At 40.9% G+C, this 13,656-nt stretch overlaps 1 protein-coding gene across 1 annotated transcript in view; it reads right to left on the bottom strand.

The window, feature by feature from the left end:
- Nucleotides 1-11,356, bottom strand: part of ANXA5 (annexin A5) — a 33,036-nt gene extending 21,680 nt beyond the window's left edge. The window contains exons 1-2 of the mRNA XM_003129218.5: nucleotides 10,966-11,356; nucleotides 10,735-10,782 (exon numbers count right to left, since the gene is read on the bottom strand). Coding sequence (XP_003129266.2) covers nucleotides 10,735-10,743 — 9 coding nt within the window. The 5' untranslated portion in view covers nucleotides 10,744-10,782; nucleotides 10,966-11,356. The remainder of the gene's footprint in view (nucleotides 1-10,734; nucleotides 10,783-10,965) is intronic.

Below are 13,656 nucleotides of genomic sequence, written 5' to 3'. Positions count from 1 at the left end.
TGATTTAGTCAACCATGCCTATGTAATGAAGGCTCCATAAAAACCCAAAAGAACAAGGTCTGGAGAGGTTCCAGACTGGTGAACACATGGAGATGTGGGGACAGTGGCTCACTCAAGAGGGCTCTGAAGCTCAATGCTCTTCCCATATACCCTGCCCTCTGCGTTTCTTCCACAGTTACACCCTTTTATAATAAACCTATAATCTAGTAAGTAAAATGTTTCTTAGTTCTGGGAGCCAATGATGGGGTCGTTGGAAACTCTAATCTATAGTCAGAAGCACAGGTGACATTCTGGACTTGCAACTGGCATATGAATGAAATGGGAGGGAGAATGAAAGGGAGCAGTCTTGGCAGACTGAACCTTTCACCTATGGGATCTGATACTATCTCCAGGGAGAAAATGTCAGAAATGAGCTGAATTGCAGGACACCTAGCTGGTGCAGGAGAACTGCTTGCTGGAGTGGGGAAACCACTCCACATTGGAACTGGCTTCAGAACCCTTTTAGAAATTCCACCCATCGACAGACTAATCTCTATTTTCACCCTATCTAAAAAGCACAGATGCATAAAGGCCAATAAACTCCCTGCCATTTGTTCTTTAGGTTGAGCCGTAAAAAAGTGAACGGCTGAACAATGGCAGCTTCAAATGGTTCAACATAACCAAAAGGAGCAATAGTTTGGGAGATAAATTGATAAGATTTGAGAAGATGGCCCTTCAAAATTGGTATGAGTTAAAAAAAGTTATTTCTCTCAAATCAAACTGCAGTTTCTCTACATTTAGTAAGACCACCTAAAATCAATGATGAAGACACCGTAATATCATCATAAAAAATGAATAAATACCAGAGGTTCTCTCAATTTGAGAACTAAGACGACTTAGTTCACCTGTCTATGTATTCACTCAACAATCATTTTCTGAATGCCAACCACGTGTCAAGTACTGTACTAATCACTAGGAAAAAGTCATGACCTCTTAAGAAAAAATGACAGGCATGTAAATAATCAAGTGCAGTAGAGTATATTCACACAGAGGTTTCATCAGGGTAATATAAGCACATAAAGGAGGCACTGAGACAGGAAGAGGAGAAAAAAAGAAAAGAAATGAGAAAAACTTCCCCAACATGTCTTTAAGTTGCCCGTGATTTTGCCAGGCAGGTTCAGGAAAGTAGAGAAGGGCAGGCAGGTATTTCAACATGCATAAAAACATGGAAGAATGATCAAGGTGGTGCTTTGGACAAAGGATTAAGCATTTCAACAGACTGGAACAAGCAGTAAGGTTGGAGAGAAAACCAAATATGGGAACGTCACGGGGGCGGGGGAGGCGGGTGTGGATGTGTTGGGAGTCAGGCTGAGCAGAGCAGCCTTTACCCCTTCAGCAAGGGAAGCCCCTGAGGGCACTTAAGCAGGGAAGAACAAGGTCCACCCTGTACAGCAATATTACTAGGGCAGCAGTGGGGACAATGGGAGGGACAATGCAGGTGTGGAGCCAGGAAGACTGTTTTAAAAACTACTAAACATAAGAAGGTAAAAAAGACCTGATCTTAAGTCAGAAACATCAGAAATGGAAAGGAAAAGACAAAGAGGGATTGGGCGGAGGGAGAGGGAACCACTTAGGACGGTTCATTTTTCGGAGAGGGAATAGGAAGGCTGGTTTTGCATTTCTCCACATACAGAAAGAGCAGCAGGCTTGTCAGTTAAGGGGCACATAGGTGGTAACTGGAGCTGTATGAGGAGGCTATCATGACAGGAAATGGAAAAGAAGGGCTGGAGAAGGGAAGATCACCTACTAACAGAATGGCAGCTAAAATCCAGGGCGGCAAGAGCTCAGAGCTTCACATGGTTCATCTCAGTCAAACCCCATTTGGCAGGTGAAGAAACACACTGGCTTAGAAAGGTCTGACAAATCACCCACGTAACCTGCAGGTAAGCAAGCAGCAGAGCCGGGACCTGGACACGGGTCATGGGACTGAAGGCTCCCAGCTATGGTGCTACGCAGCCTCCCAAGACAAAGAGAAAATCCAAAGAAGGTAACAGCATGGAAGCTGAAGGAGAAAACTGTCCTGAGGAAAGGAAGAAAAGGCAGTGTCCAAACCAGAGGGCAGTCAAGAAAGACCGAAAAGGGTCCCCTGGATTTGGCAACTACGAGGTCTCTAGTGGCAGTAAAAGCCTGACTGGCGGACAGTGAAGAGTGAATTGAGAGGCAGAGCATTTTACCAGCGGCATATGGAAGAGCCCTGGCAAAGGATCGAATTGGAGCTGTAGCAGCAGGCCTACGCCACAGCCATAGCAACGCAGGATCCGAGCCGCGTCTGTGACCTACACCACAGCTCACAGCAAAGCTAGATCTGTAACCCAGAGTGAGGCCAGGGATTGAACCCGCATCCTCAGGGATACTAGTCAGCTTGTTACTACTGAGCCACAATGGAATCTTCCAAACGATTCTTAAATCCTTTTGAAAAACGCACTTTAAAAAAAGACACTACTGGAGTTCCCGTCATGGCTCAGTGGTTAACGAATCCGACTAGAAACCATGAGGTTGCAGGTTCGATCCCTGGCCTTGCTCAGTGGGTTAAGGATCCCGAGTTGCCGTGAGCTGTGGTGTAGGTCGCAGACGCGGCTTGGATCTGGAGTTGCTGTAGCTCTGGTCTAGGCCTGCAGCTACAGCTCTGATTTGACTCCTAGCCTGGGAACCTCCATATGCCATAGGAGCAGCCCAAGAAATGGCAAAAAGATAAAAAAAAAAAAAAAAAAAAAAAAAAAAAAAAGACATTACCCAGTTTTTAAGTTCTGGAGAAGCTGCTGGTAGATAGAGAAGTTAAAATAGGGAAGAGGTTAAGAACACAGGAGAAGGGAGGGATTTGCCTTAAACTCAAGAGACATCTGACCCCTGAGCCTGAAGGAAATGAGATGAACTATGGAAAGAAGAGAAGTATCCCCAAAGTCTCATCTACTAACTATGAAGATGAAATAACTGCTCATTGTATTTTTGAGAGCTTTCTAGAAATTGGGAAACACTCTTGCTACATTCCATTCTATCAAAGTCATTTCGAAAGCTCACAAGGCCACGTAGCAGTAGTAAGGGACAGATGTGAATCACAGGACATGAGTCACTTAGGCAGAACCCTATTTGGATATCCTGCCCAAGCCCCATCCCCGCCCACACAAAACTGTCTATGTTGGGCAAAAGGGACTCTGCATGATTCACATAGACGGCTTTCCCTGCTTCCTGTCTTTGCCTAGCCTCAGGCTCAACATGTACGCCTTCCCCAGATTAATTCCAATCCTAAGTAGCTCCTGTTTCCTTCACTCATCCTCAGCTCCTCTTCAGCTTACCTTGATCCTCTGCCACCAAAGCTGTAGCTAGGGAATTATTATATAATCCCAGACAATAAGTGGCCAAAACATTTAATTCACTCCTTTAACTCTCAATTTCAAAATTACCCAATGTACTGGCTCTGTAATTTCGTTGGCATTTTTTGTTTGCTCTAAATGAAAAAGTTCTTTATCTTCAAAGACTAGGTATGCCAAAACAAAATGAATAAAGTTAAACCAAAACACAAGTGAAGGTTGCTTTTCCAAACTCAGAGTTTTTAAAGCACAAGGAAATAACATAAAAATAACACTTCAAATTTAAAGATGGGAAAACATTCACTTGCTCTGGATCATTTTAAACTAAAGGCGCAGAAGAGAACTAAAGTCTTTTTAAATTTATATCCAGTTCAATGAAACCAAGACCTAAACACCTACTCACCATTCCACATAGTACTAAATAAGAGCCAGAAATCATGAAGCAAACCACTATAGCCGGGCAGCTGCACAGTGATTGTTATGTATGGTCCTTCTGAGGCTCAGGTTTTGCAAAAAGCCCTTGAAGGCCACCAAGAAAGATGAGGAGAGAGGAAGGCCAAGGGCAGAGACCTGCCTTCCCTCTCTAGTCATAGCATTTCAGGTCTTACCTGATGGACATAGTACAGACCCATTAATATTTCCTACGCTAATTGGTTCCACCGATCAGAAAAGAAAAAAAATTGAAAATCGCTGTTAGGAAAGAAAAGAGATGAGCAAGTAAAGAGGGAAAAGCCTGGGTGGCATCATTATCATATAAGCTGCAAAGTAAATGAAATATTAAAAGAAACTAAAACCTCCAAGATGACTGAGGGGTACAACACATAAAATCAGGGGTCAGAAATAAGATTTCAAGCCCTAATCCTCACCACTGCTCATTCTTATCAAAAAAGGTGAAAGTTATAGTTCAAAGCCTTAAAATTAAAATTGGTCTATAACTATTGCTAAGTTTCACATGACTTCCTTTCCCTTTCATGCTCCTTGATTTTGCTTTTTCTTAGGTTTTGTCTAATTATCCTACTACCTTTGACTGCTCTCTTAAAGTCAGGTATAAGGAAAAAAAGCATCACTATAAAATAATTTAAGTTATGTGCACAATAGTAGAAAAGTTTTTAGTAACTTAATAAAATAAAGGTTTTGTCAATATAATTTAGATTGTTGTATTTTTTTTTTAAATACTGACTTTATTCCCTCTATGGTATAATACATCCTTTTTTTTTTTTTTTTTTTTTTTTTTGTCTTTTTGTCTTTTTCTAGGGCCGCACCCGAGGCATATGGAGGTTCCCAGGCTAGGGGTCTAATCAGAGCTGCAGCTGCCGGCCTACACCACAGCCACAGCAATGCAGGATCCAAGCCATGTCTGCGACCTACACCACAGCTCATGGCAACGCCGGATCCTTAACCCACTGAGCAAGGCCAAGGATCGAACCCGTGTCCTCATGGATGCTAGTCAGGCTCATTAACCTCTAAGCCATGACGGGAACTCCAGATTGTTGTATTTTTTAATGCTCCTATGGCCACCTCCCTCCTAGCATAAGAATGTCTTCCCTTGGCAAATACCAATAAAATGGAAAGTTTAACTGTCTATGAATAATGGTGATATCTTTGACTCAGTGAGAGTTCGCAAATGCATAACTTCTGATAAATACACATGGGGGTAGGGAGTTATTTTACCTAGGTGTTCAACTGGCCATTTTGTGCATAGCACTTGAAAAGTTGTATCACTAACCAATTCATTCACACCGATGCTTCAGAAACAGTCAAGTTTACAGATTTCTCATATTAGAGAAGAGTGTACATGGATTCACAAACTTTATTTCCTTTTGCATCAAAACAAAGGGCAGAAATCTAATGAATATGGCTGGTCCTAGACAAAGGTAGGAAATAAGTTAGTTCCAAATCTTTTTAGTTGCAGTAAGCGATAAACAGTTCATAAACAAATGGATGACCTACAGAGATGAAAGAGGATTTAAAGATCACATAACTCCTTGCTGTATACTAGACAGTGCCACCTAAATGTTTTATAAAGAACTCAAATTCGACAAATTTATTAATTGTTTTTCCACCATCTCAAACATGCGTTCCTTTCTCAACGAGAAACACAACCAACCACTCCATCAAGCAAGCCATTCATCTTGACCTTAACCCGGCCCTTCACCACCAACTCCCACCTGACTTATGCACCCAATTTGCCTAATCTCTCCTAGAGACCCCTCCTAGCTAAAGTCCCAGCTGCTGCCTAGTTTAAGCCCTTAAGATTTCACTGGGGTTATAGCAACAGATTCCCAAGTAGCCTTCCAACACCCAGCTTTGCTCTCCTTCCCCCATCAACTTCCACACCATCATCCACCTCTGCAACCCCAAGAAGAACAACATCACATTGGCTCCAGCAGCAATCTTTGTTGAACAGAAATCTGGCCATGGCACATCCCAATTTACAACTCTGTGGTAGCTCTCCATTATCTGCAACACAGCTCATATTCTTTAGCCCTGGCTCCTGTCTGCCTTCCTGGCACCCCTTTCTAAAGCGGGGCTCTATCTCCCCACCAGACTGCAGCTTCACTCCAGCAATGCCATACTGCCTGCAGCTCCTGGCCGTGCCAAACTCCATTACACCCCAAGCATGTACTTTTGCTGTTGTTGCCTCTACATATCATGGCTTTCCTCCTTTAACCCATATGACTGATGCCAGCTAAGCAATCTCCATTTCCTCTCCTATGAAACTGAAATAGTAATACTTATTTCCAAAACTGTATTATGAGCACTAAATGATGCATACAAAGGACTTGGCAATGCGCCTGTTAAATTAATACATCTTAGTTCTATTTCCCTTTTTATTTCCCATATCTAAAAAAAACCTGGTACATGCATGAATGGTAAGTAAAGAGAACAGTTAGGAACTAGTGTCCAAAGAAAATTATGCCAACTGGAATATGCATTCCTTCCAGTTGATCAGTTGCTTATAGCTTTACATATTATACACACTATTAACCTGAAAGATGGTCCGTAAAACACAAAGCAAAGCTCTTAGGAGCCCTAGTTTTTGTTAAAAAAAATTTACATATATTTGTGAAGTTTAGAAAAGTATAAAGGTTATATGGATACAATTTATTTCAGAAATGGACCTCCAAATAGCTTTCCACCTATGTCCAAAGGGCTCTAGCTCAAGATATGGGAATTAAGGTTTACTGAACACCAATGAATTGTCCAGTGGCTTGCAAAGCAACCAAGCAGTTAGGGACCTAGTTCATTCTCAGCCTCCGAAATGAAGACCAAAGTCAAAGGAATCAGGAACTGAGAGGGACTAAACCAAGCAGTACAGGCCATGGATAAAGAGGTAATTTGGTCTAGGAACCCCTGAGGGAATAACTCAATATAGAGAGATTTGACCTTAAAGTGAAAGGCATGAAAAAATGTACTCAACATGGAGTCAACTCTGCTGGAATGAACCTCATCTCAAGTGTACTTACTTAAATCGATCTTGCTTCCTCTGCACAGGGCCTTTGTAAATCATCATAGTGCAATGATTTCAAGGCAACCAAAAAAAAATTTCTAATCAAATCTTGTACAGTTTAAATATGTAATAAGCTAATAACTCTGATGTTCCTGATGTTTCTAGTGAAAAATTATGTACCCTGCTCATGCTTCATGATATTCCTGCTGCCCTGTATATATTTACTCTTTAAAAACATTATAAATAAAACTAAGTTCAGACTGCCCCAAACCTAACTTTTTAAAGTTTCATTACCTTAAAGAAAAAGATACAAAACTCTTAAATTAAAATGTATTAAATGGATTATTCATCTATGGAATATGGCCAACTCTTGATTTTTCCAAACCAAAACCAACTCTCAATTTTTCCAACTCTTGATTTTTCCCAACCAAAGAACACATAAGTACACAATGTACTTTTAAGTACTTAAATTAATTAGAACATCTATGAAATAATTTGGCCGTAGCTAAATAGTGAGATTGAAAAAAACTGTGTGGGCAAGTTAAGCAATAGGAGAGAAACAGGTCAGGACCCAATTTAGGAAATCCAACCCAAAATATGTGAGTCAGATTAAAGAAATAACCCTAAAACCTAATGAAAAATTCATATTTATATAATCAAAAGTTGACTGTTGAGAGAAAAAAAGATGAAAGGATTCAAAATCATTTACTATAGATAATTCATACAATTTTAAAAGCTCTTTAGCCATTCCCCAGTAAATATCTTGAACTTGCTTGTACCCAAATTTAACATGGTAAATATGTTACTGATCCAATAATCATAATAATTTATTACTTATTTAACAAACTTTGTGCTAAAATAACATGGATATTGTAGCTTCAAGTCATATAAATATAAAACCATTCAAATGGTTTCAAACACATAAAAAGGGAATTCCTGTTGTAGAACAGTAGGTTAAGGATCCAGCATTGCCACAGCTATAACGTAGGTCTCAGCTTCGGCTCAGATTTGATCCCTGGCCCAGAAACTTCCATATAACATGGGTGTGGCCAAAATAAATACATATATATATATATGTATATATATATATATATATAAAGTGTATAAAGTAAATACTGTCCAGGAATTGTTTACAAGCAGGTTAATTTGTAATTTATATTTTTTATAGGTCTTGGAGAAGATACAGTTAACCAGTTTCTTTAAGAAAGACTGGGAAGTCTCACTTTAGATATTTCTCTCCATAATAACAGTCAAATTGGTCAAATCCCACATATTTCAATACTAACAGATGAGGATTAGGACCAGAAAAAGAAGGGTGGAGCTCAAGTGGTATTTACCTTACAAATGCCTCCAATTCTGAATGTACTTACCTAACATGATAAGTCACTTTTTAAGTAGTTCCCAATATCTTCCATAGCTCTGTCCCTACACTGACATCATTAGAGTTAAATATAATTAAAAATGACATTGATATAAATTACATTAATTGTAATTTATAATTTACTTATATAATGAATATATTAATATAGCTATGCACAAGAGTGCAAAATATCCCTAATAATATGTTTATATAAAAAAAGAAATTTCAGCTTATATCTGTCAATATATCTGTCAATGATTAATCAATGCTTTCCTGTCAAATTCTTAAGGAGACAGGCATGCCACTGATACATATACAATAACTGTTTCCTGGATACTGTAGACTATTATTAGAAGGGTAATCCCAATATTAAGTAAAAACAGAAAATGACTGATATGGCAGATTTAGTTCATAAACATGAAAAATTGCTACCATTGGAGGCATTTTAATTTTTTTCAGTAAATGAGACATTAATATTTAAATTGTCGAAATGTACACCTCTAAGACTCAGACATCTGGTTCCATTACTCTACAGATGGCCTCAGAGTGGAGGTCTCTGGTCCCCATACCCACAGGTCAACAAAAAGTACTACCATGGAAACTGTTTGAAACCTAACACTAAAGTACTTCGGCTTTCTAATTACACTGAACTCCAAAGGAAATTTTAGACATAAAAGTCCAATTCCAAAATGTGGACATTCAATGTAAGTTAAAACCAACAAATGTAAGTTAAAATCAACAAAACTCTATCCTAATATTAAATATTTTGAGAAAATGTTTTATATCCATAGCTTCCAAGGACAACTAACAAAAAAGCTGGTGCTGGTGTAAAATCCAACACGGTACCTTTGGGGTTTTTTGTTTTTGTATTTTTTTTTTTTTCTTTTTTGCCCTGCCTAAGGCATGTGAAGTTCCTGGGGCAGGAATCAAACCCACACCACAGCAGTGACCTGAGCCACAGCAGTGACAATGTCAGTTCCTTCACCACTGGGCCAACAGGGAACTCCCCACCAATGTATCTTTCTAAATATTACGTGTAACTTTTATGATAACTAAAACCTATGACTTGGATAGAAAACAATCCTGGTTATACTGTGATAGAGATTATGTACATAATTCCCCCAGGTTTCGTATACATAAAAACTATTTCACTCTTTGAAATTATTTTACACTATTTTCATTCTTTGAAATTATTAATGTCCAGATTTGGGAAGATGTATTCATTTATGCTATCTTGGATAAAGAGCCTACAAAATTAAAGGAATTGATTGAAAAACTTCAGAAATCACTGGGTAAACTTACAAAAGAGATAAAACAGCCAAATGAGCTAGAATAAAGAGAACTATTCTTTGATGCTCGATAAATCATCCTTTACATCACCACACCAGCATATCAAGATAGGAAAATTGCTCAGTAAAAGAAAGGTTATTCTGTATAAAAGTATCCTTTACATGGGAAAGAATCTAAAGTTTCCACTTGAAGCAATATGAGAATTGTTTTATTGTAATACTTCTTAAGTGCAAAAGAGGAAATAAGAAGTACCGTATAAATTTAATAAAATTACCAACTCCTCTTAACCCTCCAATTTTCTCTTGTAAAGGACCATGAAAACTTATTCGACCTGGTAAGTCAATCTGATTTTTTTAAATAGTTAACTACACATGAGAGACGGCATTGTTCGAGCAGTTTAAAACACTTGTTTAAAAAAAACTTCTGGACTCTGAAAAGCCAGTTAAATTGATGAGATCTGTAAAATTTTAGTTTCAGGGTGGAGCTGTCTTATGCATCGACATTATATTCACAAAAGATTGTATATAACAGGTCAATTTTTAAAGTGTGCTATATAAATTAAAGGATTTTCTCCTCCCTATACTTTTGATAAATGTTAAGAACAGCAAAAAAAAAAAAAAATTAGGTAATCAAGTTCTGAAACAGTCCCAAGGCAAATGAAATTCAGAACTCGTTCCACGAGTTCCTTACTTAAGAAAAGCAGCTCTCCGGTTTAACCCTTGCACTAAAAAAAAGAAGAAGAAAGAAAAAATCAGTGCCGACGACGACAGTTCCTTTTAGTAAAACTGAGTTGAGCAACTGGGAAAAGCTCCACAGAAGATCTACTGGAAAAAAACCAATGCCCGATGTACAGTATTAAAACACAGAAAACTTGTCGGAAAATAAATAAAAGAAGCCAAGGGTGGGGAAGGAGAATGCGTTCGCTTCACATGACCACAATGAGCTGTACTTGTTCTGGTTCTAATTTTAGCGATTTTCTGGATTTTGGGGAGGGCCGCCTTTTACACATTCACTCAGGAAAGGCAGCGCACAAAAATCCGGCCACGTCACCGGCGGCTGTGCCCGCTGGGCTGCTGCGCGAAGGGTGGGAGCAGGTTCCGGCGGACACTCCTCGGAAAGCAGAAGGACAGGAGTTGGGGGATGCAAAGGGGAAACAATATTAAAGATTTTCGGAAGGCAGACTGAGTTTACTCCTAAACTCTTCTGGTTTTCCAACAAACTCCAGAACTCTGAGCAGTTTACAAAATTGCTAAATCCGAGCGTTGCGCGAGGGCGCACAGCCTTACCTGTGCCATAGCGACTGCCCAGGTCAGGAAAAGGTGACTGATGCAGGACTGCAAGAGAAGAGAGTGACAGCTGGTTCAGCTAGCCAGACTTCCCCGCCGCAGGGCCCACGGAGACCCCGCGCCCCGCCGCAGACCCGCCCTCTCCGCAGCTCCGAAGGAGTTCTCAGCAGAGTATCCGCTCTAACCCAGCGTTCCCGCTCCCCTCTGCGGGCTAGGCGAGCGCTCACTCACCCAGACCCCAACCTCCGGGAGAGCTGCGGGTCGCGGGACGGCGGCGCGCGGAACTGGCTGGGATGCAGGCGGAGAACGCTCCAAGCAGCTACTTTCTGTCGGCTCCAAGCAACGGAAACACCACCGACCCCGCCCCGTCCCGGCGGGCCCCGCCCTGCCCGCCCGGCCGTGGCCTCACTGCGCCTGCGTGGGGAGCGGCCGGTCTGCGTCCCGGCAGCTTGGGTGGGGCCGGGTCGTGGCCACTTTGGAACTCAGTAGGGACACGCTTCCGCGCCGTCCCGGGTGACCGCCTGGCCTTTGCGCAGCGGGGGGAGCTAATCAGGACTCTAGGTTTCGGGTGCTTGGGGCCTCACTCCCCTCCGTGACCTCTGGGGATCGGGGCCTCACCTTGTACTCACACTTAGAGGTGCATGGATGTCTTTTAGAGACTGTCACTGAGGTAAAGGACAGCTCATCTTTGACCCTTGTATAGAGGAAGCTTGAAGCTTTGAGAGCCATTTCTTAAGTTTATTTTTAAGTTAAAAAAAAGTCAATAGTGGTTTCTACATGGCCTCTTAAATATATACAGCTCTTTGGTAGCTTACTTAGGAAATTTCAAAACTTCTGCCTTGGGTCAGTTTCTGTTTTCAGAACCAGCCTAGAACTTTCAAGTAAATTTGAACCATTCTCTATTATGAGTGAAGCATAAAATGTATGAGTATGTGAGAGTGAGGTACACAGTTACTACAGGATATTATACTGGACGAGTGCTGAGAAAGCTAAGACAAAGTGCCCTCCTCAGACTTCCTAGTGTCTGGAAGGGGAGACATGGGGTGAGCGGAGGGGACTAGAGGATGAGCGGAGGGGACTAGAGGACATAAGCTTGCAATTCTAGTCACAGCAAGATATTCTAGAATGAGAAGAGCAAAGTGCTGTGCAGATTCAGGATAAGAGATAATCTAATCTGCCTTGGGGTATAAAGAGGTCTTGCCATAAATTAAATGTAGAACTAATGCAGTTCTTCCTATAGCTAGAACTTCTCATTTGCTTATGAGTTGCAAGCTTAATCAGGCCCTGACAAAATCACAGCAGAGTGATTGTTTGCTGAAAAGGAAGGCAAGCTGCAAAGTATGTGGAGCTACACACACACACACACACACACACACACACACACACACACACACCCCCTCTCCCTGGAAGCTTCTTCTCAAGCAGCCTAGCATCTCTGTAGGCTCAGGCTCCCAACTTTCAACACCTCTCCTAGAGCATTGTTGACAGGTGCAGCTGTCTGAAGGTAGTCCTTTCCTCTTCATCTTTCTCTCCTCACTTAGGCTCTTCATTTTCTCTCTGCCCTTCACCAAGAGTAGCTCCTTCAATGTGGTCTAGAGCATTCTTTTTTCCTCACACATCCACTTGAATTCCTTTTCTTCAATTGTCTTTCTTACTCTCTACTCCCAGAGTAATGGAATGACACCAGACCTCAGGGATCCTCTGTTGAACAATGTTGTTGATTTTATAGGAAAATGAAGCCCATCATAAATTAACAACTTGCTCTGTGTTCTGCAGCTAAATAGTAATAGAATCAATTATTAAATTCATTGTCTTGATATACATACCCCACTTGGTATTTCTTTCATGTCCAGTTACATGGAGTTATTCAACTCCTACTCTGGACCTGGCACAGTTCTAGGCAGTGGGGACAGGATAATGCAGTCAGTGAAACAAAGTCCCTGCACTCATAGATCATAGCTTCTGGTGGCGGAGACAGACAATAAACAAATACCTATTATGTCCAGTATGAAATTTTCTATAAAGAGGAAGACTGGGAGTTCCCGTCTTGGTGCGCTGTGGTTAACGAATCCGACTAGGAACCATGAGGTTACGGGTTCGGTCCCTGCCCTTGCTCAGTGGGTTAACGATCCGGCGTTGCCATAAGCTGTGGTGTAGGTTGCAGACGCAGCTCGGATCCAGCGTTGCTGTGGCTCTGGTGTAGGCTGGTGGCTACAGCTCCGATTGGACCCCTAGCCTGGGAACCTCCATATGCCGCGGGAGCGGCCCAAGAAATAGCAAAAAGACAAAAAAAAAAAAAAAAAAAAGAGGAAGACTGTTTTGCAAAAGTGGTCTGAAGGCATTTCTGAGAAGACTTAAGGATAAATCTGAATTGATAGAATTTAGCTGTATTTGACAACTCACTGGGCACTTGTGGAGAAGGCCTACACAAGAGTCTACCTGTTTAAAAAAGTCTACCTGTTAATATTATAGAGGATGAATACAAATACTACAATGGGAAAGAAACTGTAAATCATAAAGTAAATGTATAAAATGCAGTGAAAATGCAATTAGTTTCAGAGGAGGGACAGCTGTTACCTTGGGATTTATAAAATTGATTGATATGGCATTTGAATTAAGCTTAAAGGGAGGATATTTGATCAGGCAATGAAGAGGGGAGAGGGTGATCTGGTTAAGAAGAAAAGTGACTGCGTGTGTGTGTGTGTGTGTGTGTGTGTGTGTGTGTGTGTGTGTGTGTGTTGAATTTCTAAAATGGCTGGAATGGAAAGAGAAACTGCTACCTAAAGACTCTGCTTTGGATGGTATATTTAATTGATGGCTTTTGAACAAGTGATTTTTTTAAACCACTGGGTGAAATAAATAATAGGCACTCAGGAAATCTCCTTTACTATCTCTTAAAAACAGACTGTTGCCTTTGGAATG

The sequence above is a fragment of the Sus scrofa genome, chromosome 8 (assembly GCF_000003025.6).
Source record: "Sus scrofa isolate TJ Tabasco breed Duroc chromosome 8, Sscrofa11.1, whole genome shotgun sequence".
NCBI lineage: Eukaryota > Metazoa > Chordata > Mammalia > Artiodactyla > Suidae > Sus > Sus scrofa.
The sequence above is the reverse complement of the archived record's forward strand: the minus strand, read 5'-3'. Positions and strand labels throughout refer to the sequence as shown.